Source organism: Trichechus manatus, unplaced genomic scaffold, assembly GCF_000243295.1.
Source record: "Trichechus manatus latirostris isolate Lorelei unplaced genomic scaffold, TriManLat1.0 scaffold00065, whole genome shotgun sequence".
NCBI classification, from domain to species: domain Eukaryota; kingdom Metazoa; phylum Chordata; class Mammalia; order Sirenia; family Trichechidae; genus Trichechus; species Trichechus manatus.
This window is the reverse complement of record NW_004444001.1, coordinates 2,242,670-2,270,353: the sequence shown is the minus strand read 5'-3', so window position 1 is coordinate 2,270,353 and position 27,684 is coordinate 2,242,670. Positions and strand designations below refer to the sequence as shown.

General features: G+C 51.7%; 2 protein-coding genes across 3 annotated transcripts in view; one reads left to right on the top strand and one right to left on the bottom strand.

Annotated features, from left to right (window-relative positions):
- Positions 1-1,629: 1,629 nt before the first annotated feature.
- On the top strand, positions 1,630-17,826 carry CCDC167 (coiled-coil domain containing 167). The gene is made up of 4 exons (XM_004379420.2): positions 1,630-1,812; positions 15,227-15,321; positions 15,744-15,796; positions 17,330-17,826. The coding sequence occupies exons 1-4, from the start codon at positions 1,639-1,641 to the stop codon at positions 17,431-17,433; spliced, it is 426 nt and encodes a 141-aa protein (XP_004379477.2). The 5' UTR covers positions 1,630-1,638; the 3' UTR covers positions 17,434-17,826.
- A 1,246-nt stretch (positions 17,827-19,072) lies between these two features.
- CMTR1 (cap methyltransferase 1) overlaps positions 19,073-27,684 on the bottom strand; it is a 48,430-nt gene continuing 39,818 nt past the window's right edge. The window contains exons 17-24 of one of the 2 annotated variants that reach the window (XM_004379419.2): positions 26,873-27,004; positions 25,745-25,867; positions 24,965-25,056; positions 24,185-24,253; positions 23,241-23,288; positions 22,159-22,271; positions 21,441-21,549; positions 19,073-20,635 (exon numbers count right to left, since the gene is read on the bottom strand). In XM_004379419.2, coding sequence (XP_004379476.1) covers positions 20,503-20,635; positions 21,441-21,549; positions 22,159-22,271; positions 23,241-23,288; positions 24,185-24,253; positions 24,965-25,056; positions 25,745-25,867; positions 26,873-27,004 — 819 coding nt within the window. In that variant the 3' untranslated portion in view covers positions 19,073-20,502. Of the gene's footprint in view, positions 20,636-20,792; positions 20,877-21,440; positions 21,550-22,158; positions 22,272-23,240; positions 23,289-24,184; positions 24,254-24,964; positions 25,057-25,744; positions 25,868-26,872; positions 27,005-27,684 lie in introns of those variants that run through there. The other variant, XM_023734149.1, reaches the window with a different exon arrangement.

Sequence of the window (27,684 nt, the reverse complement as noted above, 5' to 3'; positions counted from 1 at the left end):
AAATAATAAATGCTGGAGAGGTTGTGGAGAGACTGGAACACTTATACACTGTTGGTGGGAATGTAAAATGGTATAATCACTTTGGAAATCAATGTGGCATTTCCTTAAAAAGCTAGAAATAAAAGTACCATACGATCCAGCAATCCCGCTCCTTGGAATATATCCTAGAGAAATAAGAGCCATCACATGAACAGATATATGCATACCTATGTTCATTGCAGCACTGTTTATGATAGCAAAAAGATAGAAACAACCTAGGTGCCCATCAATGGACGAATGGATAAACAAGTTATGGTATATTCACACAATGGAATACTACACAACAATAAAGAACAATGATGAATCTGTGAATCATCTCATAACATGGAGGAATCTGGAAGGCATTATGCTAAGTGAATTTAGTCAGTCACAGAAGGACAATAATTGTATAAGACCACTATTATAAGAACTCAAGAAAAGGTTTAAACACAGAAGAAAGCATTCTTTGATGGTTACGAGGGTGGGGATGGAGAGAAGGGGTATTCACTAGCTAGACAGTGGACAAGAATCAGATGAAGGCAAGGACAACACACACTACAGGGGAAGTCAGCACCACTGGACTAAACCAAAGCTAAGAAGTTTCCTGAATACAACCAAACACTTCAAAGGACAGAGTAGCAGGGGCAGGGGTCTGGGGACCATGGTTTCAGGGGACTTCTAGGTCAATTGGCATAACAAAGCTTATTAAGAAAATGTTCTGCATCCCACTGTGGTGAGTGATGTCTGGGGTCTTAAAAGCTAGAGAGTGGCCACCTAAGATGCATCAGTTGGTCCCAACCCACCTGGAGTAAAGGAGAATGAAGAACACCAAAGACACAAGGAAAATATTAGCCCAAGAGTCATAAAGGATCACATAAACCAGAGACTTCATCAGCCTGAGACCAGAAGAAGTAGATGGTGCCCAGCTACCACCAAGGACCGCTCTGACAGGGAACTCAACATAGAGTCCCTGACAGAGCAAGAGAAAAGTGGGGTGCAGAACTAAAATTCTAGTAAAAAGACCAGACTTAATGGTTTGATTGAGACTAGAGGGACCCCAGAAGACATGGCCCCCGGACTCTCTGTTAAGCTCAAAACTAAAACCATTCCCTGAGGCCAGCTCTTCAGACAAAGATTAGACTCGACTATGGGACATAAAATGATACTCGTGAAGCGTGTGCTTCTTAGCTCAAATAGATACATGAGACTAAATGGGCAGCTTCTATCTGGAGGCGAGATGAGAAGGCAGAGAGGGTCAGGAGCTGCTTAAATGGACACGGAAATCAGGAGTGGAAAGGAGGAGTGCGCTGTCACAGTATAGGGAGACCAGCTGGGGTCACATAGCGGTTTATGTATAAATTTTTGTATGAAAGACTAACTTGAACTGTAAACTTTCACTTAAAGCGTAACAATTAAAAAAAAAAAAAAAAGAAAGAAAGGATGATGGGCACAAGAGAAGATGGGGTGAATAAAAGGCTTTCAGCCACGTAAATCGGTCCTGAGCTGAGAAGGCAAGGGAACAGCTGCACCTCTGGGTGGGCCATTGTTCTTCCCAGGCCAACCTTATCCTCTCCTACTCCTAGGGCTGAGGCTTCCAACTAGAGATTGCCCCTCATAAACATGGCCGCTCCCAGCTGGCCGCGCCCCTCAATATCCCCGGTGGCCAATGAGGGGGAACCACGAGTATTTGCACATGCGTGGTGCGACGTAGTGGGCACGTCCAGTGATGACAGGAGGTTTCCGGCAAGTAACATGACTAAAAAGAAGCGGGATAATCTCGGCGTCGCTCTAGAGGTGAGGGGGAAGCGGGGTTGAGCCAGATCATTAGTCGTCTTCATCGTTCTTCTGAGGGATAGTCGGTAGGTCACCCGCAGGTTGGAGGAGGGCTCAAGGGGAGGAAGTGAAGGCGACGCGGGATTGGGAGAGGGAAGCGACGGGTGAGAGGGCCGGAAGGGGTATCCGGAGGTGAGGGGGACGGAGGCATCAGAGGTGAGGGAGCCTCCAGAGGGGAAGAGACTTCGAGGTGAAGGGAAGCCCCAAAGGGGGAGGGACACAGAGGTGATGGAGTTCCGTGGGGGACACAAAAATAAGGAGGATCTGAGTGGGGACATGAAAATTAAGAGTACCAAAAGGGGCGGGGCTCAGGTGAGGGGGACCCCAAAAGTAAGTGAGCCCATGCTGTTTAGTATGTTACTAGCTGGCAATTCGAACCCACCCTGGGGTGCCTGGAAGACAGACCTGGCGATCTGCTTCCGAAAGATCACAGCCTTGAAAACCCTATGGAGCAGTTCTACTCCACTCGCATGGGGTCCCCCATGAGTTGGAATCAACTCGTAGGTAACTCACAACAACAGTGGCTTAAATATCACTTGAAATAAGAAGTTTTTCCTCTAGTGGGACTGAAGCATGTAGCTTGAAATTTACTTTGGAAACCTTTTGGAACTTGTAAAGAATTCTGGGATGGTGATGTTATCAAAGAGCTTAAAAGAAAACTGTTGCGTATTGAGGAACTACTTTCACTTGCGTTCTTAGTTAATCCTTACTACAAACCTGTGAGGTGGAGAGATGTGACTCCCACTTTTACAAATGAGGAAACTGAGGTCCCAATGGAGCCCAGGGTGAAGCAGTGGAGCTGGCAGAGCTGAGAATCCAGCGTAGACAATCTGCCTGGCAGTGCATCTTTTTTCCACCACGTTACAGTTCCCTTAGAGCACCCTCCTAGAGATTGCAAGAGGAACACATAAAAATCATGCTACTGTCTTCTTGGAAGGAGCCCCGGTGGCACAACAGTTAAATGCTCAGCTGCTAACCAAAAGGTTTGCGTGTTCGAACCCACCTAGCGGCTCCTCGGGAGAAGGACCTGGTGATCTGCTTCTGTAAAGATTCCAGCCAAGAAAACGTTATGGGGCAGTTCTACTCTGTTATGTGGGGTCGCTATGAGTTGGACTCAACTTGACTACACCCAGCAACACCTGTCTTCTTCAGGCTTGCTGCTGCTGCTTGAGGCTTACTACTCAAGTGGTTCTCAAACTTAAGAGTGCATAAGAATCATTTGTGGCACTCGTTAAGAATAGAGTTGAACCTCCCCTCCCGCTCTGACATTTGGTAGAATTTGGGTGTGCATTTCTAACAAGCCGCACACTCCCATACAGGTGGTTTAGTACCACCCCTTGAGAGATATTCGTGTCCTTGGTGGAAGAAAAGGTTGATAGAAATGTGATTCTCCTTCTAAAATGGATGGAATAATGAGATGGCACTACATAGTGGGAGCATAAACTTTATAACCTGTATTAGGGTAGGATAAAGAGTCCCTGGGTGGTGCAAACGGTGAAGTGCTCAGCTACTGACCAAAAGATTGGTGATTTGAATCCACCCAGAGGTGCCTCAGAAGAAAGGTCTGACAATCTACTTCTGAAAGATCACAGCCATTGAAAACCCTGTGGAGCACCGTTCTCCTCTGAAACACATGGGCTCACTATAAGTCACAATCAACTCCACGGCAACTGGTCTTTTTTTTTTTTTTTGAGCTGCCATAGAGCATTGAAGGTCCCTGGGTGCTGCAAGTGATTTGCAGTCGGCTGCTAACCTAAAGGTTGGTGGTTCAAACCCAGCTGTGCTTCAGAAGAAAGGCCTGGTGATCTTCCATAAAGATTACAGTCAAGAAAATCCTCTGGAGCAATTCTACTCTGTAACACATGGGGTCACCATGAGTCGGAATTAACTTGACGGCAATGTTTTTTTTTTTTGTTTGTTTTTTTAAATAAGGGCATGAGTGGTTCAGTGGTAGAATTCTTGTCTTCCGTATGGGAGACTCAGGTTCAATTCCTGGCCAGTGCACGTCATGAACAGTCACCACCCATCTGTCAGTGGAACTTGTTCCACAACCAGTCATGGGGATGGCACAGGACTGGAGAGAATTTTGTTCCATTGTACATGGAGTCGCCATGAGTCAGGGCTGACTCGATGGCAGCTAACAACAAGATGCCAGAATTTGGTGGCTTCCAGAACAAAGAAGGTTATTTCTTTCTAACAGTCCAGAGCAAAGGTCGATAAACTTTGTAAAGGGCCAGACAGTAAATATTTCAGCCTTGCAGGCATATGATCTCTGTTGCAACTACTCAGGCCATCTTAGCACAAAAGCAGCCATAGACAATATGTAAGTAAATGGGTGTGGCTGTGTTCTAATAAAACTTTATTTACAAAAAACAGGCGGTGGAATGGATTTGGCTAGCAGACTGTAGTGTGCCCACCCCTGGTCTAGAGTGCCAGGACACTGGTGGCTTTGCCAGGTTCCTTTCATCTTGTGGCTCTGCCATCCCTCAGGGCCTTGTTATCACCTGCATGACTGAAACCAGGTCACACCCCATAGATGTGTCCACTGGCATGGCAAGAGAGAGAGTGGAGAAGCATACGCACTGTCTTAAGGACCCTGGGCCAGGAGTCCACACTTTCCATTGGCAGGAACTAAGACTTGTGGCCTCACCTGACTACAAGGAGGGCTGGGAAATGCATTCATCAGCTAGGAGGCCATGTACCCAGCTACAGCTCGATTACTGTGGAAGAAGGGGCTAGTGTGTTTTAGGGGACAGCCAGCAGTCTCCACCACAGGTCCCAACCTACCTCACACTGTGGTTGTGAGGATTAAATAAGTATGTGTACAGTGCCTGGCACGTGCTCAGCACATTGTGGGTAATCAATAAATGGTAGTTCCTTCTTATTAGTAACCAGTTGCCATGGTGACCCCATGTGTGTCAGAATAGAACCATGCTCTATAGGGTTTTCAATGGCTGCTTTTTTGGAAGTAGATTGCCAGGCCTTTTTTCCACAGTACCTCTGGGTGGACTCAAACCTCCAATCTTTTGATTAGCAGTGAAACACTTAACCATTTGCCTGTGTAATTCATTTGCATCCTTCTACTGTGGCTTAATCAACCCTCTTGTCTGGGCTTTTGTTTTCTCATCTGTAACATGAAGGACTTGAAAGTTATCAAGGGTTACAAACTCACTGCCTATTGTCCTAATACAAATCACAGATGCCTTTTGTTTGGCTGACACTTTTTTTTAAAGTGTTTTGAATTTGGAGGAGTCCCTGAGTGGTGCAAACATGCTCAGCTGCTAACCGAAAGGTTGGGGGTTTACTTCATCCAGAGGCGCCTCAGAAGAAAAGCTTGGTGATCTACCTCTGAAAATCAGCCATTGAAAACCCTATGGAGCATAGTCAACTCTGACACACATGGGGTCATTGGAGTTGGAGTTGACAGCAACTGTTTTGTTTTTTAATTTGGAAGGGTATGTACTCTCCTAGTGCCTTACACAGGTCAGGTTCACCTGGTGCGTTACCCTGTATATGCCTATCTAGAGCTTTACATTTGCCATCTTGGTCTCTAGCATTACTTTTTGTTTGGATAGTCTTGGGTTTGAGATCTATAACTGTGTGTGTTCCTTAGAAAAAGACTGGCATCTGGCGTCTTCCCACCTTGCTTCTCCATCGCCCCCAGCGGGTCTGAGTATTGAATGTGTGCTGCCGCTCAGTAGCAGTAGATATTGTCCTCTTATTAAAAGTCATGTGCTCAGAGCCAATGAAGTGGTGATTTAATCAAAAATGTTTGTTAATCTGATGAGTGCAATAAAAACCCCGCAAGTGAGTGATCTCAGCACCTGTGCAGTCTCCGTTTGTAATAAAGCACTTACCGAGCAGACGGCACTCACCCTGCTGGGCCGGCTCGGGCCAGCTGTACTGGGCAGTCACCTCCCGGGACAACCAAGGCACCTTTAGGACCCTCTCCCCAACTCATGGCTCTTCTCAAGGCCTTTTTATCCAACTCATTTGGTAACTTCTGAGATCTCAGAGTTGGAAAAATGGCTGAGTTTTAGCTTCTGAGAGTTTATTCTGAATAACAAGAGAGAATTATAGTCAGGTGAGAAAATGCCAGCCCTGGTACTGATTTTAATGCCATGTGGGAGGAGGGAGAGGTTGTATCTCGGTCTAAACTGATAGGAAGATTCTGGCTGATGTAAAACCTATTTATATTTTAAAATCTCTGACAGTAATGAACTTTTACTTGGTCATTGCACTTTTCTTTCATAGCTAGACCGGTAAACCTGTGTGTCTTTAGGTATTGCAACAGCCAGCTGGTCTTAAGTTAACAGATATGAAGTATCTTAGCTGATATCTTGAAGGGGAAAACTTGGTTGGATCTGGTCCCTAGTACAAAAAATCTATCTGTTTGGAAAGCTTTAAGCTACAGGTACAGAAAACTTACCCCAGTGATTTTTTTTCTCATAACAAGAAATTTGGAGGTGGGTGGCTACCGGATTGGTTCAACAGCTCAGCTATGTCAGGGCAGGTATTTCTACATTCTTAGCCATTCCCTCACAGTCACAAGATGGCTGCTACAGCTCCAGTCATCATATCTAACATTAAGGCAGGAAGAAGGGGAAAGGAACAGCAAAACTGTTGGCCCCTTGTATCAGGAAAGCAAAAGCCTTCCTAGGAGTCTCCCTCTTGACTTCTAGAACATCTCATTGGCCAGAGGAGAAGGGGTTGGGAATCAATGTTGGCTTGGCCAACCAACAGTATCTGCTATAAGGAAAAAAAAGCTAAAGGAAGTTGTTTAAAATTCACTGGAACCCTTGCCAGAAAAAGAGGCCAGGGTCAGTGATGACTAGGGAGAGGTAGTAAGTTGAGGGGAGAAAATGGACTAGGCCAGGATGAGCACCAGGAGGAAAGGGGACTGGACACTTATAGTTATTTCAGCCACTAGACTGTCAGCTCCATGAGGGCAGGGAGGGGCAGAAGCACTCATTAAGTATGGGTGAAGGCAGCCTCGGTTCTGGAACACGCTGTGCTCATGTTTGGGGGAAGCTACCGATCTTCTAACATAAGGACAGAAGCAGCTTAGTGCACAGTCAATAAATATTTGCCAAATTGGCTTGAGTAGCAGGAGGAGGCAGTTGAACCCTCGACTCTGACATCTGGGCCAAGTTGAGGGGTCCTGTGGTCAGAAGTTAGGAGGCCACAGTGAAGCAGGCAGTTGGATGCCGCCTAGCTGGGGAGCCACATGGCCAGGGGCTAGGAGGAAGGCTCACTGCGCCTGGAGACTGTTCAGGGGCCACTGACCCTTAAATGAGCCTCACCTGCTGCCAGGCACAAGCGACAGGTCGCCATTGGGCAGGTGATTTTTCTCGGCAGCCTGCATCTGGCTCTGCTCTGCCTGATGGGGGTCAGGAGACCAAAACCTCATTACCTAACACGGCTGGATGGCAGCATGTGTGGATTGGCTGTTTGCCAGCATCTTAATGAATTCATAAGGCATGGAGTAGATGCCAGTTCTTGAAAAGTGCTTTGAGCCTTTCAGCAGTGAAGAAGCTTTTGCTAATTTATCAAAAAATATATATCGGAGGAAAGAAGAGAAAACGAACCCTAAACAACGTTCTGGCCCAGAGACAGCTGAAGGCTTCAGGCGAGGCCTGACGGGGGCTGTACTTTGAGGGCCACTCAGCCTCATATCAACATGCCTGAAGGAAGGGCTTGGAGCTGCGTGGGCTTCAGCTGGGCCCGTGAATTCTAACCTGGGGAAGAAGGGGCTGAGTCTCCATAGAAGTGACAGCCTCTTGGCTCTTTCTGCTCTTCCTGAAAATTGTTCACTGGCTAAATAAAAACTGAAGGGGTTTACTGTCTTCATCTGCTCAACCTGGGAGAGAAACTGCTCACTGGGCCTGATAATCTGGGGCCATGGGCACAGATTTGTGTTCTGCCCCCACAGATCCCTATGAGCCTCCTCCACTAAAAAACACCCCTAAGGGGTGTCAGGGTGATCAGCCTTTCGGGGTTTGAGGCTAGTCACCTGGATAATCAACGCCTGTAACACACTGGCTGTGTCGCCTGTAGGCCCCAGATGGAAAGCCCTAATCTCTGTTTGCTGGAGACCATCTGGGCAGGGTTTTGGCTACTTACCCATTGTAATGCATGTCCTGGGGCCTCCCCCTACGTGTGAAAATGAGTGGCTTTCCAGAAATCCAGTTCCCAGGCTGCTGGGGCTGGAGATGAAACAGCTGACCCCAATCTCCACATGGTGAATTAGCAAGTGAAAAGGAATGCTTTGCTACCCACTGGGGGAAGGAGGATTTATCATGCCCAACTAGCCCACTTTTTCTCCTGGCAACTGGTTGTTTTTGTGTGAATTTTGGGGGGTGCCTTGGCAGTTTAAGTGATTGGGGAAGTGCACCTGGGATGCTGGGAAAGAGGGGAGTTGGATGGTGATTGCTGCTTCGTGAGGAGAGACGCTGGGCTCCTGTCTCCTTCGTCTCAACGCAAACAGATTTCAATCAAGTTCTTCCCTCACAGAGAGTATCTATTATGTGGACAGAGACCAAGCAAAGCCCTCATACAAGATTATTCAGAGTAGAGAATCTATTGAAACCATATCAACAAGCATAGATGGCCTCTGACTGGTATGTGGAAATGTCATTGTTCCACTGAACTCTTCGTTATCAATGTTTTCATGAGTGATTTTGGAAAAAGAGCTTGAAGTGGTGGAAAGAACATAAGCTTTGAGGCAGAAAAACCCAGATTCAGACCCCAGTTCTGCCACTTCCCAAAACACAACCTGGGGCAAGTTGCTTAAAATTTCTGTATCTGGAGTGTGCTTCTCAGTAACCTGGGGACAGTCCCTACCTATCTTACAGGGTTGATTAAACATTAGATAACATACAAAGGCTGCCCACAAACTGCCTAACCCAGGGTATAAGTGCAGAGGTTGTGCCCAGGAGCTAGGAGTGACTCGGAGTTGGTGGTTCTCTGCTTTCTTGGTCTGGAGTGATGGTTAAGAGCAAGACCCAGACCGTCTGGCTTCCCTGCTTACCGGCTGAGACCCTGGACAAGTTACCTCATCTCTATGTGCCCGTCTCCTCTATAAAATGTGGATACTAATACTACTACCCAGCTCATCGGGTTATTGTGAGCATTATGAGTTAGTACATGCAAAGCGCTGGAACAGCGCCTGGCACGCAGTGCATGCTACAGAAGTGTTGGCTACTGCTGTTATTGCTGTTGTTTAGTTCTGTGTGGACTTTTGGCTTCTAGACACTGCTTTAACTCATGCTGTGTCACCCAGAATGATAGCTGAGGCTCCGTTCAGCTCAGGTACCCTCACACCATGCTCTTTAATAGGTCTCAGTGCCCAGCAAGGGCCTGACGGGAGGTGCAGAGTGTGCCCCACGACCATGGCCTGACCCCTGACGCCACCTATTCCAGCAGCTTCTGAAAGCAAGGCAGGCAAGACAGAGACTGGCTGCCTAAGGCAGAAAGCAGAGTGGCTGGCATGGCCCACAGCCAAGGGCTGAGGGTGTCTTCTGTCCTTTCCCAGCAGAAGGTCTGGCCCTAGACAGTGGCTCCTTAGGAGGTGGGCGGGGAGCTCTGTGGGAGTGCCATTCAGCCACCTTCCATGGGAGGACAGCCTATGGCTTGTGCTTGTCAGCAGGATAAAAGCTGCTGTGAGGCCCCCAGCGGCAGCCAGACCCTGGAGCTGCACCCCCTGTGGGCCTGGCCTGACCAGTGCGCTGGCTGGGGCAGTTGTCCTGCAGGAGCTGGAGACAGGTGCCCTGCCCCTGAAGAGGCCTCATTCGGGGCTTTGATTCCCAGAGACTCCACACTCCTGAAAAGTTGTCTCACGGGGATTTCAGATGAATTTTACAGTTTCTTTTAACACAGTGGTTTTATGGTGTATAGGACCTCAGGGAGATTTCCCTAAAGCTCTGAGAATAAGGTGTTATTCCCCAAGTCAGGTGGCAGAGGGGATTTTCCTTAGCTGCTTGGGACTGCTGAGCTGGCAGCTGAGCATCCCCCTCCACCCCCCACCCACCCATCAACACACACACTCTTCTCCCAGCCCCACTGAGCACCTGGCTCAGAGTTGCATCTGTGTGGAAGGGGCACTTGCCCCCGATGACTGGGAATGAAGAAACCCTTTCTGCCCTTGGCTCCTGCCAGCAAGCACAATGGTACCACTCTGCTGGGGCTGGGGCCTTGTCCTCACCTCTCAGGCCTACAACACAGCCTCTGCCAGCCTTGACTGCCTGGCTGGATTCAGGTTCTGCAGGAGACACTCACTTCTGTGGAGGAACCTTTGGCCCCATGCTTCATCTTCTCACTGAGCCTTCTCTATCCAGTACTCGAAGGCCACCTGCCAGGCCTCGATTCCCCCAGTTTTGCTTGGATAATGAAAGGCAGTGGTTCCATCCTGCTGGGCAGCGGGCTTTTTGTTATTGTTGTTGAAATGCAGACTTACTGGATCCCAGCTTCCAGGCCTCCCCCTGTGGACCTGCGACTCCCTTCCACTTAAGGGACTGGAGGATGCTGCTTCCACCATGGCCACCTCCTGCGCCTCTTTTTTCTCCCTTTTCCTCCTCCCTCGCTTCTCCCCTGCAGCCCCATGGGCACTTTTAGCCCAGCTGCTGGCCTCTGGACCAAGAACATGTTCCCACAAGGACACCTTGCACTTTCCGGTCCCTTGAACTGCCCACACGGGCTTACACAGCACCTGCCAGGGCTGCAGCTCTGGGAGTGCCGCCCCGAAGGAGTTTACTGACTTGTGAGGAACTCACACCACCATCCTTTCTTATTTCCTGGTGTCCCCTCTGCTACCCCTCCAGCCCAAAGCCCTGCTTCACCTGCTGGCCTGTCTGTGCTCTGACACTTGGTTTTCTGAATATAAATGTTTGCATGGACACTCCTGAATGTTATTGTGCATCGGTGCGTGGGGGAGTGGATCTGTCTCTCTGCCCCCATAGCGGGCCTGAATGAGACCACTGTGGCCATTTTCCGCTTTGCCTATGGCAGCTGCAGCAGGCAGGGCTGCCCCTCCAGCTCCAGGCAAGTCCAGCACCTGAGCCAGTCCTCGGCCTGCCATGGCTCTTCCTGCCAGACCCCTCTCCAGCCTGTCTGGCAGGAGTCCTGGGAACCTCCATAGCCTCTGGAGTGTAGCCTTCCTTACCCACTGGGTCGGTCCAATCCCTTTGATGGGACCTCTTTTGCCTAGTTTCCGGGCTTCGCGTTCCAGCCCCCAGTTTAGCTGGATGCTAGGCCCCTTGGGCCATGGTGGGGGGTGAACCCCGACTCCTGCCGCCAGGCTCCACCTGCCATTCACATCTCCTCAGATGCCCACGGTGCCCAGGTCACACCTGAGTCTCTTCTACCTTTGGACACCGCTCTAGCCCTCTCATCCACCCCAGCTTCCTCCCCCGAGGCAAGATCATGAGGTTCCCAGGCACAGCTGGACTATCTGGCCCGCGGAGGTGTTGCTGTTCTGATGGTCTACCCTGGGGGCCCCTCACTGCTGAAGCCCAACATAGTCTCAGATGACTGGCCCAAATCCAAGCCACAGGGGCTCCCCTTCCTGCTGCCGGCCAGTAACCAATGGAAAGTTCACTCCATCTTACACCTCCACTTCTCTCTTCCTTACTCTTGCCACAAATTAACTTGGTTTTCTTTTTACTCCCCCAAAGTTCCAGCGAAAACCACGCTGTGATAATGACAGAAAACACTTTTATTGAGCTTTTACTACGTTAGGCACTATTCTAAACACCTTACGTGTATTGCCTCATATTACCCTCAGAACTCTTTGAGACATGAAACATTATTGTTTTACACCTGAGGAAACAGGCACAGAATTAAGTGACTCGCCCAGTCATACGGCAGTAAGTGGCAGAGCCAAGGCATCTGCTTAGAGCCCATGCTCTTTACCAGGACATGGAGCCCTGATTCCAGGCTTCCAGCACTTCAGGCTCCCAACTACTTGCCCAGCTCTGACCCTTGCACTAGGATCTGACATTTTGTGTTCTTGTTCTGTCCAATCCTAGCTATCTTGTCCCTGCCAGTCCTCTGTTGCCTTCAGCCTGTTGGCAGGGAGAAAGCTAACCAAGGACTACAGATCTGCATTGGCTAATCTGCAAAGTGCATAACCCACATACATGTAGCTGAGAGTTGACTGAAAATCCAACTAGAGACCTCTTTGGAGGCCCTCTTTCCAGGATCTCTCTCCTCTTCCTGGTGCTGTCTTGTTGGGCACGCTCCACTCCTGACCCCAGTCGTAACTAAAGGATGCAGTTGTCCTGCCCCTCCCTCCCTGCCTTCTCTGCAGCCAGGAGGTCACCCAGAGTCTGCACCCATTATTACAGCTGCCTGAGAGCCGACTTCTGCTTTAGCAAGTGCTGCAGGGTGTGTGACTGCCAGCTTCCAGAACCAGGGCCAGCTGGGGACCCAGTGGGTCACCTGAGGGTGCGTTTGTGGTCTACAAATGCAAGAGCCTTCTGCTACTCTCAGCCTCCTCTCACTTGGCCCACATCAAGCAGCTGGGTGATAAAGAAGGGGAACTTGCTATTTAGAAGGGAATCAGAGAGCTGTCAGCAGGACATAAATATTCATAGAGGGAGGTTAGAACTTGAGTTCCTAAAACCTTGATTTGTGTTCGCCCATTTAAGCCTCATTAAAAAGTGGTAAATGAAAGTGGGGATATTCAGTGGAACTGAGGATAAATCGGGCTTGTTCAGATAAAGGCCTCTGGCTGCTAGCTCCGCAGGCCCTACCCAGAGCATGCTGGCAGATTGGTGTGGCCACTTGTGGTTTGCCAACCTCAGTTCTAAGATTTTGCTTAGCATGAGTTCCTGGCCTTGCTCTGGGCCAATACCACTTATTTAGGCAGCTGGCAGCCTTTCAGAGGTATTTAGGGATGAAAATCCCCAACCTACTCCTTCCTTAGAATGACGTGCAAAGCAAGGACTGGCCTAAGGGGTGGCAGGCAGAAATCTAACCTAGGACTAAAATTTGCATTGGGTCATCTGCAAAGTGCATGATCTATGTGCATGTATAGTTGTTTCTTCTAGCTTCTGTGGGCATGAGGGGAGGATTTCAGACTCCAGTTGCTACATGAGGCCTAAACCATCTGTCCCTAGTTCCTTGGCCCCACTCATTCCTCCACAGCTACGAAGACCGCTGTGGGCCCAGCCTTGTGGGCACAGAGACAGATGGTCCCCTTGCCCTCTAGGACAGGAGCTACAGACTCATGCATCCTCAGGGGCCAGGCAGGTCACATGTGTAATGGCCCAACCTGTGGACCAGACATGACCAGGGGGCTGCCAGTTTACATCATCTGCCCTAGGGGCTCCTGGACTTTGGGGAAGATAAGGTTTGGACACACACAAGTGAAGAATGTAAGAGTATGCTCAGTCTCATGAGAGGATGGATTAATTTGTCAGGGGAGGGAGGACAGTACCCCTCCAGCCAAGGGCAGCACTGAAGGCCTCATGGAAGAGGTAGAGCTTCGAGAAGTAAGCTTTGTTCAGGACTCAGTGTGGAATTTGGTGCCCTGATTGTTTCACCATCACGGAAGCAGCATGCATCAGGGTCCTGTGGGGCTGGGCGGTGTGTGTTGGGGAGTGCCGTGTGGGTCCTGAAGTCCCTACTCTTCCCAGCTCCACTGGCCATCGCCATCAGACCATTCCTCTTCCCTGAACCTGGCTGTCCATGTTCATTTCCCCACAGTGCAGCTTCCAGGAAGGCCTTCAGCCTCCCCAGGCACAGACCCCATCTCCTGACTGGGGCTGTTTCCCAGGACGGCCCTCCCTTTGGTGCCCATTAGCAGGGAAATGACACAATTAACCAGGCAATTAACTCAAGGTTTTGCAGTTGCTCCCTCCCACAGGGCCCTGCTTGAGGATCTGGAACTGGCAGAGGGCTGCGGCTGCAAGGAAGGGGGTGGATGGTGTGTCATCTGGGCTGTGTGTGGGGAAGAGAAAGTGGCTGACCCAGAAGTGGTCGAGTTGGGTGCTGGCTGGGGAGAGGGGCAGCGGGCAGCAAGAAGGCCACTTAGAATTCAACTCTCCTGGGGCCCAGCCTGCAGGAGCCCAGGTTCTGAATCCTCACCTTCCTGCCTTCCTGAGTCAATGCAGCCATAGATTACCTTCTCTGCAGGGGTCACTCCACAAAGGAAAGGAGACAGATAAGGAGAGGGTGCTTCACTCTGACTCCTCAAAAAAGTTATTCCATTTGGGGATCCTATTCTCCCCTTTGTGAAGTGGAGGTCATACTTCCTATCCCTCCCAGGGATATGGTGGGAATAAGTGAAGTCAGAGATGGAAAAGCAGGCATTACAGGGACCCAAGGCACCATTCAGTCAGCTGCCGAGGGACACAGGGCCCTCTGAACCTTCCCCAACCTACTCTAGGCTCCCACCAGCAGGGCAGAAAAGAACAAGGAGCAGGCTCAGGCCCAGAGAGGTGGCCAATTAGACAGACAACTAGAAACTGAGTCAGAGACACATGAACAGGGAGAGATGGGTTTTCACAGCCAAATGCACAATGGCAGAACCAGGCTTGAACCACTTAGTCCAGTATTTTATAAAATATGTCTCCACAACCCAGATTACTTCCCAAGAACACATCTGAAATTATAGTCAAAACAAATGGGAAAACTACCTTTTTCGACCAACCTTTCAGGAGCATAGCTGTTTTGCCACCCAAGTTACATCTGTGTCAATGATGGGCAGTGTTTTTACACAAGAACCAACTCAGAAAGAGAAGTGAAGTGTTTACGAGCTGCATTTTTTTTTCCACACAGTAATTTTTATTGATTCTCATGGGAAAAATACCAAGATGAAGTGTGTCAATGAAAAAAATGCCCACGCTTTCTGGCCCCTAGATTCCTAATCCTCCGCCCCTCATGTGTGTGCTTAGAAGCCCGGGGCCTCATACCACCTTGTTTCACTGCAAGAGAAGCCCGCAGGAGGCAGGTGTGCACTCAGAGCTCTGGGTGCTACTGTTGAGGGCCCACCTGGGGCTTCGTGCTGGGGAGTCAGAGTTGACTGCAGGGCTAGTCCCAGTCCACCCCACCCACATGTGGCCTAGAGAGTCAGGGCGGCTGTGAGTTTCCCTCACCCCCCAGCAGGGTGGAAGTGGACAAGGAGCAGGGGACAGCCCTGGTTTAGGAAGGGCTCAGGCTGCTTGCTGCCCTGTGCAGCCCAGAGCTGAACCACGGGGGTGGGGTAGGGTGGAGGGTAAAGGACAGCAAAATAGATGCTCTAGGGAAAAGGTGCCTGGGCCCCCTGCCCACAAAAATTCCTGTGGGCCTTGAGGGGAGGGAACCTGCTCCCTCCTCCAACCCCAGTGTTTTGGAAGCTGAATGAGTGCTGCCTTCTCGGTGTGCTGTGTTTCAGATCGATGGCCTGGAGAAGAAGCTTTCCCAGTGTCGGAGGGACCTGGAGGCCGTGGACGACAGGCTCCACCAGGCAGAGCTGAGCCCAGAGGCCAGGTAGTACTTCTGCCCCGCTACCCCACCTTGCCCTATCTCTGCCCCTCATCTATCCTGGGGTCCCAAAGTGAGCTAGACTTGAGGCCGAGGGTCTGGAGCCCTGGCTGCTGAGCTTCCATCTCAGGAAGCCTCTCTCCCACCCTGCCCCACATATTCTGCCCAAGTATTTCCCACACCTCTTTTCACCAGAACCCTGGGGTATTCACTGGCTTGGGCCTTGGTGTTCACCTGCCCCCCAGTTCTGAGGCACTCACACACTATTGTGCTTTGTTGTCTCTAAGGCAAGTCTCCACCTTCCTGCTCCCCTACCTGCTACTGGAGACCTAAGCCCTTGTCCCCCTTGTCCAGCCAGGTGTGCTGGCTGCTCCTTAGGTGGGAAGGAGGAAAGGGCTTGAGCTATAAAATTCCTTTCCCCCTCACAGGAGGTCTCTGGAGAAGGAGAAAAACAGCCTGATGAGCAAAGCCTCCAACTATGGTAAGAAATTTCCCTTACCAGTCCCAACCTCTAGTCCCCAGAGTTGGAGAGGTCAGACGGCCCAGGGAGCCTGACGAGGTGGCAGGAAGCAAGGGGGCTCTTTGGAGGGAGCCAGCTCCCAGGAGGCTGCAGGAATCCTCTGCAGGCCCAGCTGCCTTGGAGGCATCCCCAGCCTGGGAGGAGAGCGAGTTTGTTCCTTTGTTCTAAGGGAAGGAGAGAGGTGGCCTATGTACAGGACCCTCTTCTCCCTTTTTGCATCCAGGTCCAGAGACTTACATCCACTCAGCCTCCTTCTCCCCTCCCAGCCTTCCACTCCCTCCCACTGAAAACCCTGTGAAGGGAGTGGGGCCTGGTGAAGGAAGATGAGCCTCCACCAGGGCACGGAAGGGCTCCTGTGGGTGGAGCAATGCTGCCACCTTCTGGGTGCTGGGGGCAGAGCCAGGTAGAGCCCAGGCGGGGAACGAGGCTAGAGGGATGGGGGTAGCTGCCCGGCACTCGCTGCCTTGCAGGCCTGGCCCCCAGAAGCCAGGGAGGAAAACAGTCTGTAGGAGGCTCCTCAGACTTGTCCCTTCTATTCTCCCTCTTGGGGGACAAGAATCGGCCCCAAAATAGCCCAGATAGCAGGGAACCTTCCAGAAGGAGCTTCCTGAAACAACACTTTAAGCACTGAGCACACACACATATAACACACATTAATTACATGCCCCTGTAATTAAACTTGGCTGGACCAGGGGGTATCCTGGCCCCAGGCTGGAACTGGCCTGCCCAGAGCTGGTTTGCAGGTGTCTCCATCCCCTGCCCTCATCCAGGTAGGGCTGAGACATCGGTTCTCAAGGCCAGCAATTTTTATAGAGTCGCAGCACTGCCACTCAATTTAGCCCTAACAAAGTATCCGCCGCCTGTGTGTCACATGGAGGGGATGACCAGATATACACATGGCAGCAGAATAACAGGACTGACTTCCCCTAGAGCCAAGACAGTGTCTTGTGGGCACAAGCTGCCTCCTCTCAGCATCCCTAGCTCCTGGCTTAGCTGGGCACCCAGCAGGGGCAAGGGGTGCTCAGGGAACCTCTGTGGAACGGAAGCACCGATGGTGTGGCCCCACCCTGCCCCTGCCCTATTGTCAGGCCCAAGAAGGCCCCTGCCCTCAGATCTAGTTGGCCAGATGAGACCCCTGGAAGGATGAGTACCACAGAGAGGATCAGCTGGTGATCCCATGGCACCTCCTACCTTGGCTTTCAGATGCATCCTTTTTAGTGACACTTCACACATTCCGTCCTCAACCTAAACTGCACTTGAAGAGAAATGGCTGGGACGTTATTAGGCCAGGATCTGTAACCAAAGACGTGAGGATGTGGGCAGATCAAGGACAGGTCATTTTTGTGGATAAGGAAGGAAGTGGCTGGGATGGGACACATCTGCCCTCAGCAGTGTGTGTGCACCCATTTGTTGACGAGAGATGGGGAGGCAGAGGCAGAGGCAGACGAGAGGGGTCCAAACTACCTCTCCCACCCACCACCTTTTTCCTCCCAGAGAGAGAGCTAAAGTTGCTTCGGCAAGAGAACCGGAAGAACATGCTGCTCTCTGTGGCCATCTTCATCCTCCTGACCCTCGTCTACGTCTGCTGGACCATGTGAGCCTGGGATTCCCCACAGCCAGTGCAGGCAGCTCTCAGGTTCTTGTCAGGAACAAGCAGGCCCTTCAAGCCTCAAGAGGACCAAGGTGCTAGGAGCACTTCTCCCCGACCCAGACGCTCGAATGCGGTTTTGCATCTGCCCAGCCTTTGGGAACGAGGCCTGGCCCAGCCCCTCTTGCCTCCCTGGCCTGCTATGGGGCCTGGGTCTCCAGAAAGACATTGTGCTGGCTCCTCCCTGAGCCCAAGGGAGAGGCAATAAAGAGCACCAGGCTGCTTCTGACAGCTAAGTAAATGTCATGGTCTGACTGTGGCTGGGGGCGGCCGGGGAAGCACGTGGGAATCAAGGAAGAAGAGATGTTCAAGGGAAAGCTATTGGCTTAGAACTCAGAAGAAAGGGAGGAGGGGTGCTGCGAAGCTGAGCTCCTACTTAAACAGCAGATAAGGAGGGAAACAGCGGGAAGCACTTTCTAAGCCACAACTATGCCAGGAGCCACTTCCAGGGCCTGGGTGCTACTGGGGCTGCAGGCAGACAGTACACCACCTGCCATCCCACCACGCACACTGCCTTGCCCTGCAGTCAGAGCTACTGCCTGTAATTATGGCAGAAAAAATGCAGCCTGTGCAGTGAAGGGCAACTTGGGGACTTGAAGTGGCCATGAGGAGGTCCCAGGGGAGCACGGAGTTAATCCATCTTCGAGAGGCAGGCAGGGCTGGTGAGGCCTCACAGAGAGCAAGTGGGCAGCAAGAGCCATGGTAATGACCAGACAGACTTATGGTGACAGTGGCCAGTAAATCAGGCGGGGTTTGCAGTGAGAGGCGGTAGGGAGGGAACAGAGTACGAGGGAGGACGGCAGGGAGGCGGGAGCTGCAAACACAGACATCACCCACTGCCCCTGAACATGCCCCCCAACTCCACTCCTGGTCCAGCTGGGGAAGAAGTTAGGGAGCAGGAGGCTAGAGCAAGGCAGAGCAGAATAGGTGACCAAAACGAAGGGCTTGAGCTGCTGAGATTAAACCAATTAAATAAGTAAAGCAACAAGGAAAGGAGTTGTCCCAGGGAGCTAAGGGCTGTGACACATCAAGGAGGTACCCTCAGGGGCCAGGGCTAAGAAGCCAAGTGTAGGCAGGTTTTTTTTTGGGGGGGTGGGCAGCACCAGTGTGAGGGAACTGGTGAAGAACACCCTGAGTGGAAAGGGAGGCACCATCAGCACGGCCAGGGGTCAGCAAACCTGTCTCTCCCTCCCCCTCCTTACCCAGGTCTAGTGACACTAATTGGTCTGACGCCTCCATTATTTTAGTCACACAGGCTGATCTTGGACTGTCACAGTGTCACCGTGGAATAAGCGGTGTGATTCATGGAAAGGGGAAGGTGTCTCCTGCCCTGCTGGGGTGTGGGTCCTTCATTATCCCATCTGATGCCTACTTGGGTGCCCTCTCTAGCGGCGAGCAGCAGCCCTGGGAGCCCTGCGCCTAGCAGCTTGGACCAAGCTCTGATTAAACAAACCGTCTCCCCTCTCTCTTCTCTGAGTTGAGCTCCTTCCCCTTCACCTTCACCCCAGGCTATTTCATCCAAGCCAGTCCCAGACCACAAAGCACCAAGGACAAACAGCAGCAGCCCCAGCACAGAGCCACACAGGCAATAAAAATATGTTTATCTTTAATGACCCAAGATTTTGCAAGACACACGATATACCCAGAATTGGGTGGAAATACAACATCTCAGCAGTGCTGCTGCCAGCTAGGGGGGAGCGGGGGTGGCGCTGGATGCTGGCTGGAAGACCCCCACGATGGAGTCGATTCCAACCTCTCGGGAGATACGGTGCACTATCTCCATGGAAACCAGTCTAGCACTGGAATGGGGCCCTAGGGAGGCCCTAGGGAGCATCTCTGAGAGGTATTTCCCATTAAAAACAACCACAGATGCCCTCCCCTGTCCCCAAAAGCTACTGCCCAGCCTCCCCTCTTCCCTCTGCCTCCGCCAAGATAGAGGAAATGGGAGTGTCCACATAAGGACAAAGGAAAGCAGATTGTATCTCCTATTGAGGAAGAAAAACAAAGGAGGGAAAAGGGTGGCGAGGAGCTGCTCTGGCTCTCAGAATTCTGCCAAGGCCCTAGGCCAGCTATGGCCAATGGTGGCGCCATGATTGCCAGATGGCTGGGCACTGACCCAAACTCCAGAGGTGCCCTCTGTTACTGGTGGGGCCACTGCTGCTGGAGGAGAGAAGATGGCAGATCTTCAAGCTGCATCCTCCCCTTCTAGAGCTGCCCAAGGTTTGGATGAAAGGGGATGGGGCTCAGGAAGGCTCTCCAACCCCAGAAGGCAGTCACGTCCAGTACCAGAGAAGGCACTACCTGGTCCAGATGTGAGGTCAGGGACGTGGGACCCACACTCCTCCCTTCCCGGCCTGCCGGGACTGTCAGAGGTCCAGGCTGGGAAGAACTCCAGGGAAGGCCAGGACATGGTACGTGGTGAGGAGACAAGAAAATCACCAACTTGGCATCAAAACAGAGGAAGTTCAAAGAAACAAAGCCTTGATTTACACAGCAGCTCCTCCTGGCCAGCTCACGACAGTGGGCCTCCCCCTGCTCAGGGTTCGCCCAATAAAAAGTTGGGCAAAGCAGGGGCATGGCCACCCTCAGGGGCAGTGCATGGAACTCAGAAAAGTGAGTCTACAGGATACAGGAGAGAACAGCTGAGCCCAAGCCCTGCCACTCTCCGACACTTCCTCCACCAGCCCCATGTGCCCAGGGCACTGACCTCAAACCCACCGCAGGGGCAGCTTCCTTCAGGCTGAGTTCTGGCAGGGGGAACAGTTCCCAGGCTTGTCCCTGGACAGAGGAGCCCAAAAGGTGTCCCAGAAAGAACGTGTGAGTGTCCTCTGAAGGCCCCTGACTGCGCTCTTCAGGGGAGATGACAAGGAGGCCACCCCCCTCATGGCCAGGCTGCAGTGACCATGCGCTGCAATCTCATTCCAAGAGGAGGAGGAAAGCCAGCACTGGGGACCCAGGCACAGAGCACCCTGCCTAGTGAGTGGCAGGGCAGGCAGCAGGGGTGGGCAGCCTGAGGTCCTCAGGCGCTGTGTGTCTGGATGAAGGACAGGACATCCTCCTTGGACAGCTTGTCCGGGTCCTGGGGCTTCTGGGAGTCGTGCACACGTATGCCATCCCCCCACTCCCAGAAGAGCCGGCTAAAGTAGCAGACGCTGGGAAGGAGGAGAGGGAGGGGAAGAGGTCAGAGGCTGCACCCAGGTGGAGTAGGACCAATAGACCACTGTCACACACCTGGCAGCAGTGACTTGGGTGTCCTTCAAGGCTGGTGAAGGGTGAGGAGAGTCTGCCAAGGACTCCAATTTGGGGTCTTCCCTCTGGCAGCCAAAAGGCCTCTACTCCTTCTTCCTGCCTTGCAGAACCGAGTTTTTCCCAACAAACAGCTGCTGCAGCTAACTGCATCCAAGTAGATTCTTACAATTACTCATATTTCTGGTTTATCTGTCACTGCTGCTCTAATAAACAGTATTAGTGTGGTGACAGAAACAAGTGTCGATGGCTAATTATAGGCACATTAGGGCTGTGGGCTGCTGTCAAAACCTGTGACCAACAATCTGGTAAACAGACACTGGGTCCTGACAAGGGAGGGCTGGGGTCCTGCATCCAAGGGACAACGCTGTGGGCCCTCAGCATGTTCCCATCATAGGGTCAGTGTCAGAACATCCCGCAAGCAGGGGCTACTTCCTGAGCAGATGATTTCACACCCAGGACTCCCAACCATCACGGCAGGGCCTGGCATCACAGCTCCTCTCAGGAAGTTTACTACTCAGGCCCAGCCATGACCTGCAGCGGGCCACCATCCCCACCCCTGCGGGGAGGAGGGTAGTCCCAACAGGAACACAGCCTGCCCACCCAGGGGAGCCGCTGCAAGGGCAGCCCATCAGTCTCAGAACACAGAGCATGTCCTGGTAGTAATACCTGGGGCTGCAGAAGGGGCAGGCCTGGAGGAGGGCTACTCACTGAAATGGAGCAATGGAGTCTGTAGGCAGGACGTAGGTAGAGGTCTTGGTTCTCTTATTGTAGAAGAACTTCCTCTTAAAGCTTTTGCTGAATGCCATAGTCCATGGCTCTGATAGGAGGAAGAGGGAAAGGAGCCCAGAAAGGACACAAAGTACCCGTGGGGGACAGCTCTGCCACTGTAGGGGCAATGCCTCTCCACTACCCCCTCCCTAGAAGGCAGGCGCGGAAGAGCTGTGAGGATGCAGTCCTCACCACCAGTCAAAGGGGGTCCAGGAGGATGACTACTTCTCCACAGCCCAGCCCCAGTCCTGCCAACCTGCCATCAGGGCTACATCCCTGGGCCCCTGGCAGAGGGACTGGGACTCTGTTAGCCAGAGGGCACTGAAGAAAGGAACGCTACCAGGGATCCAAATTGACAAGAGGCTAAGTGTGACTTTCAGGATCTGTGGCTGCCCACCAAGAAGGCCCTTCCCACTGCCTCATGTGCACATATACAGGTTGGGCTCCCTCTCCCCACCCCAACCCAACCCCCAAGGCACACGAAAGAACAGAAGAGCTCAGGGAACACGGTCACCCCAACATACACCTCAGTGAACTGCCAGCCCTGCTGCTACCTGCCTTGGTGGGACGTTTAGCCTGGCTCAGGTAGGTCTGGGCAATCGCCCTGGCTGGCGAAGAAGAGGGTGGGGGTGGGGGAGGGCAGTCACTCCTCACCCACCATTCACTGTCCTGACGATGTAGAGGCCAGTGGGAACAAAGTGCCGGTCGTCCCGCCCTGTGTAGCTGAGCTTGGGTGTGCCACCAGAACCCTTGATGATCTTCATCTCTAACCTGATTGCCCCGAGGAGGCGTGCAGACAGGAAGTACAAGTGTGTGCATGTGAGAGAAAGTATGAACGTTAGTCTCTGGTTAGCATCAAAATCACACCAACTAGAATATTTTATCCCGTTCAATGTAAGAAGAAACTGAGGCATGAAGACTTCAGTGAGCTGCTCCAGGCCACACAGCAAGTTTGTTAGTGGCAGTATTGGGTTTAGAACTCAGGCTCTCAACTCCCAATCAAGAAATGGAGGTAGGGAGGGGCAGATGATCCTGCTGTGTTACTGCTGTTTGGGGGTTTTAAGGTGACACCAGCGAGGGTGAGATCAGGGACCACAGGTGCCACTGGGTCTTCAGTCCATCACCCATGGCATTACTGTGGCCACTGAACAGTCTGCAGTAAAACACAGCCAGGAGAGCAGATACCAGCCAACTCCCTGGTGACCAGAGCACACACACACACACCCCCAGGATCAGACCCACAGATCTGGGAATGCCCCACATACCGCTAAGAATAAGAGGGAGTGTTTATGCTCCCTCTACCCCTCCGGGCTCAATCTCTCTGTCAGCACCAGGAGCTGGGATTTATGGTGTTTTGAGCAGCTTGCTGCTCTGTCCCTCACAGGGACAATCGTAACTATTACAGCATCAATGAGCCCGTATTTCTGCCTGACACACACAGCCCTGCTCTACTCCTGACAGGGTGCTGAATCAGCGCTCAGTTGGGGGGCTCTTGGCTGCAGCACAGCCACACTGAGGCAAGTGAGGTGGGGGGAGAGGCAGCCTGCCAGGGCCAATCCACCACCCCACCCCAGTTCATCTCTACAAATAACACGGAATGAATCCTGGGCACTGCCACACCACTGCCCCCAACCCCTCCAGAAAAAACCAAACCCATTGCCACTGAGTCGACTGTAATTCATAGTGATGCTATAGCTCCAACACCTCTCAAATCCTGAGCTACCTGGTTGAGTCTCTCACCTGACAAAAATCTTCTCCATCTCCTCCAGCCTGTACACCTCCTTCACCCTGCAGGTAGAGGGATGGAGAGAGGTCAAAGGCTTCCTGGGGGTGGGGAGGCAGGCCTCCTATCTGAGGCCCAGTCCCCTGCCTCTGGGGAGCCCTTGAACATGCCTTTGGAGCTGCTACTGGGAAACATCCCCAGAGACCCAGTAACCCGACCACAAGCATCAGAGTCAGGGTCCTTGGAAGCTGCCTTTCAGGACTGGCATATAGGACATTTTAAAGGGCAGACAGAAATTGCTTTTGGACTTTCAGATGACACCTATAAAATGTATTCTTCATCTTAAATTTAATTTTACTTAAGTAAATCTACATTAAAAAGAACAATAAAAATTATTTTGTTAATAGGTAAATGGAGACACCTGAGACTCCAAGAGTATGACGTGCCAAGCAGCAGGGCTAGGCAATGCCCTTCTGGTCATAACCTCAGACCGTGGCCGACCCTGGAAAAGCTTGTTCTCTGTCACCTTCTCCCTGACTCTGTTCCTGACCTCCTCACCCCCGAGGGGCCTGGAAGTTTCATACTACCTAACATGGCAGCCCTGGTCATTCTCCTCAAGTACCAGGGCCCCACTCCCTCAAACCATCCTCCTTTTTTCACATTTAAAACTCTCATTCCCTCAGCAATTTCTCTTACCTGGGAAAAAAAAAGGGGGGGGGGGTGATATGCTAATGATAACCAGGCATGAATGGGAGATTCACAAGGTATATTAGTGAGCTCAGAAGCACGTGCACCTTAAATAAGGATGCTCAGGTGTGCCTTAATGGCAGGAATGCATCTCCGCCTGTGGAGGGTCACCCACTGTGACAGGCAGGCTGAGGACATAATCTGGGGCCAAGGGGCTGCCTACCAGAAAGAAGCAACAGGGAGGGGTGAGTGGGGATGGAAGAGATATGCTCACCTGATGGGATTCATGTCAGGCCGACTAGGCTTGGAAACAGCTTTCACAAATTTCTCAGCAAGCTGAATTCTACAATGCAAACAGTGTGTCTCAGAGGCAAGCAAAGGTCCACCAGCACCCATATCCCCCAGGCATTTTCACAGTGCCAGTGGGAGAACACTCCCCAGTCTACAGCAAAACTGCTCCAAGAGGCAGCACTCATGTCCTCCGGGAAGCCCACCCTGCCCTCCTCCACTAACATCTTTTTTCAGGCCCTCTCCTCTTCCTGGAATTTGACTTCTAATTTCAGGATGTATTGGTTGGTTTTCCAGAAGTGTGTCTTCAGCTGTGCTCAGTCACCTCCACTAGAACATCATCTTTACTGTATCTGTCTGCCTCTTCACCTCAAACCCCAGATACTATAGTGCACCCACTCAGATGAACTGCCTTAAACGGGACCACCCAAGCACAAGCTACATTCTTCAGAGAAGACCCTATCTTTCCACAAGGACGCCCTCTTGCTCAACCTTAATATAAAAGTCACCTCTGATCTGAGCAGCTGTGGCAAAATGGAGTGAGTTGGTATTGATGGCAACCAAGACCCAAGCCCTAGCAAACTCTGAAGTGGCAACATCAATTTTTTACCCTGCTTTTGTGACCAGCCAGTGGGTGAGAGAGGAAAGCTAAGGACGTGTTTGGACAGAGAAGGCCAGTTAAGCAAGGGGCCCAGCCTTGGAGGCTTGCTGCCCACCGAGCTTGTGGGCCCACCTCTACCCTCCCACTCCGGGGCCCGGGTCAGACCGCTGGTTAAAGTGCTGCTCCCTCACGTCGCTGCCATTCAGCACGAGGACATCGAGGATGTGGATGGCACTAATCTTCCGCTGGGCCTTCCCCTAAAAGGACAAGTACGTTGCCACCCTGCAAGACATTGGCCTTTGCCTACTCTGCCCACCATGTCATACTGGCTCCTTTCCACCCACAGCCAAGGCAAGGCAGGGCTCTAAACACAGGTATTTCTCTTGCCTCCCTCCCAGCTGATTCTCAGCACCAGACTGGCCTGGGCTTCGGAGCAGAGGGAAATTTGAGGCTTTGGGTGACAAGCCCCCTTGAACTTCAAACCCAGTGAGGCTGCTGCTGTCATGGTGCTCCAGCTCAGGGCCTGGCTTCCCACCCTGTGCCAACTGCTCCCAATGACAGTTCCAAATGTCACCCATATGGCTATAATACCCAAAGCTCCTGGGAAATAATAAGTAACTTCTTTCCCAGGGATCCGTGGTCAAAAAATAAATCAGCTGCTAAAACAACACCAAGCAAGCCCACCAGGCCCTCCATGAACGGAGATAATCACAGGCTCCTCCTACACACATGGAGACCATGGTCTTTCCTCCTGGAGTATGCTGTGGCTTAGAGTAACTGCTCAAGGAGAGAGAAGGAAAAACTACACAGCCAACCCCCAGCGCTGGGCCCTGGCAACCACCACACACAATGTAACCAAGTTAACTCAGGACAAAGGGCCAGGCTTAGCAGTGCCCAGTCCCCCAGCTGGCAGGGTAAGAACACGTGAGCAGAACCACCTCTGACCTCCCCTTTCAGCTCATGGACAATCTCCACAGACAGCAGAGTGTCCCGGGGTAGCTCTGTCTTCAGGTCTAGCTTGACCCATCGGTCTGATTGGCGCCCATCCCACGTGTAGATCTGGGACTTCTACAGGCAGAGAGAAAAGATCAGGTCAGACAGGCATGGAAACTAAGGGGTGAAAGGCTCAGTTCTCAAAAAAAGTCTCTTAACTGGTGGCTACAAGCTGATGATGAGTTTGTGAAATGTCAGCAAAAAATGTCTAGCTGAGATTAATCTAAGTTATACTTCAGTGACAATGGCAGTGTCATCCTTCACTGCCTCAGCAGAAGAGTAGAGGTTCTGGCTTGTTCTTTTGGTAGGGAACAGTCCCAATGCAATAAGGTCCACCATTCCAAAGGCACAGTCTATGATTGGGGCCCTCAAGAAAGATCGAGTTTGGTGTATGTCTGGGGTGGGTCTGGTGAAGGGTCCAGAAAGCATACACGAGGAGAGAAAAGTAAAAGGAGAAAAGAAAGTGTGAGAGGGTGCAGGCAGTAAATGAGAAGGAAGAGGTTAAATTATGTAGAAAGACAAGTCAGAGCTGAAAGAAGGAATAACTTCACCCAATGAAGTAAAATATAGCACTACCAAAGCTTTCCCCCACCTCATTTTACACTCCAAGGGCCCCAGGGTAAGGACACATAGTGTCTTTGCAACACAGGGCATGGCATGGGGTGGAGTGGTGTTGCAAAGAAGTGGCTACATGTGCCCAAGCCAGATGAGCCTGCTGGCCATTCTGCTAGCCTGGGAAGCGCCATATCACAAGACACGGGGGAGTGTTCCCTTCAGCGATGCAACAGAGGCAGGTAAGACTAATGCCTGGCATAAATTTGAATAAACAAATACATGAATAAGTGAAAGAATGAATGAATGACACCTGACTAACTCAGAAGAGAAAAGGAAATGAAGTTACAAGAAATATCTGCACTGAGACCAAGGACTGTCCAAGACAAGACAAGCCCCAGCTCCTGGCTGAGAAAGTACATGCCCAAAAGAACATGCACCCAATGTGGCAGGCAGCTGTCCAGGTACCACAGACAGAGCGGAGAGCTCAGCCATCCAAGCTGGGTAGGGAGCCAGCTGCAGACTTACCCCCAGGCCAATGAGGAACTTCTGCTCACTGCCAGACACCATGCAGCGGTAGTCAAACACAGGGCGGATCTTCTCCAGGGTTTTGGAGGTGAGTAGTGTGGGCTTGTAGCTGAAGATGTCAATCTCAGTGCCCTGCAGCCGTGGGTCAAGGAAAAAACTGCTGCGTTTTGGGAAGGGACAGGCACCCAATATGGGTGCCTGCACAGGGGTGGGGGTAGGCTGGGAGAGGTTAAGGGAGGGGAAGCACTTGCTCTCTGGATTGTGTTCCCCTGCGCCCCCTTCTCTACCTAACCACGCACTAAATGGGATCTATTTCCTCCTGCTTGGAGTGTTCCTTTAGGACCTATTAGGATAGGCCGGAAAAAGAAAGAACACCGAGTCCCCAAGTACAGATCGATTTAGCAGAGCTATACGGCAATGTCATCAGAATACAAAAGCTGACCCTTCAATAAAACTGAAGGCAAGGATTCTCCGGCAGTTGGTTTGAGAGCAGTTAAGTGATCTCTCCACCCCAATGAGAAAAATGTACATATGGTGTTCTTCTAAGGCCATCCTAAACCTCATTCTCTAGTCCCCGGCCCTCACAAAACCAGCACAATGGCCCATGTTCTGGGCCAGATTTAACTGAGATCTAGGGAAAAGCTGGAGGTCGAGCAGTAGGAAAAACAGAAGGCAGAAGAACTTCAAGGACTGGCTTACGAGAAACAGGACAGGGAACCTGCGGTTAGGCCTGACCCCACTGCAGAGCTACTCTGGCAGCCCCTTACTGGCTCTCTGCCCAGCTGCCCTGCTTAGAACCACACCACACTCCA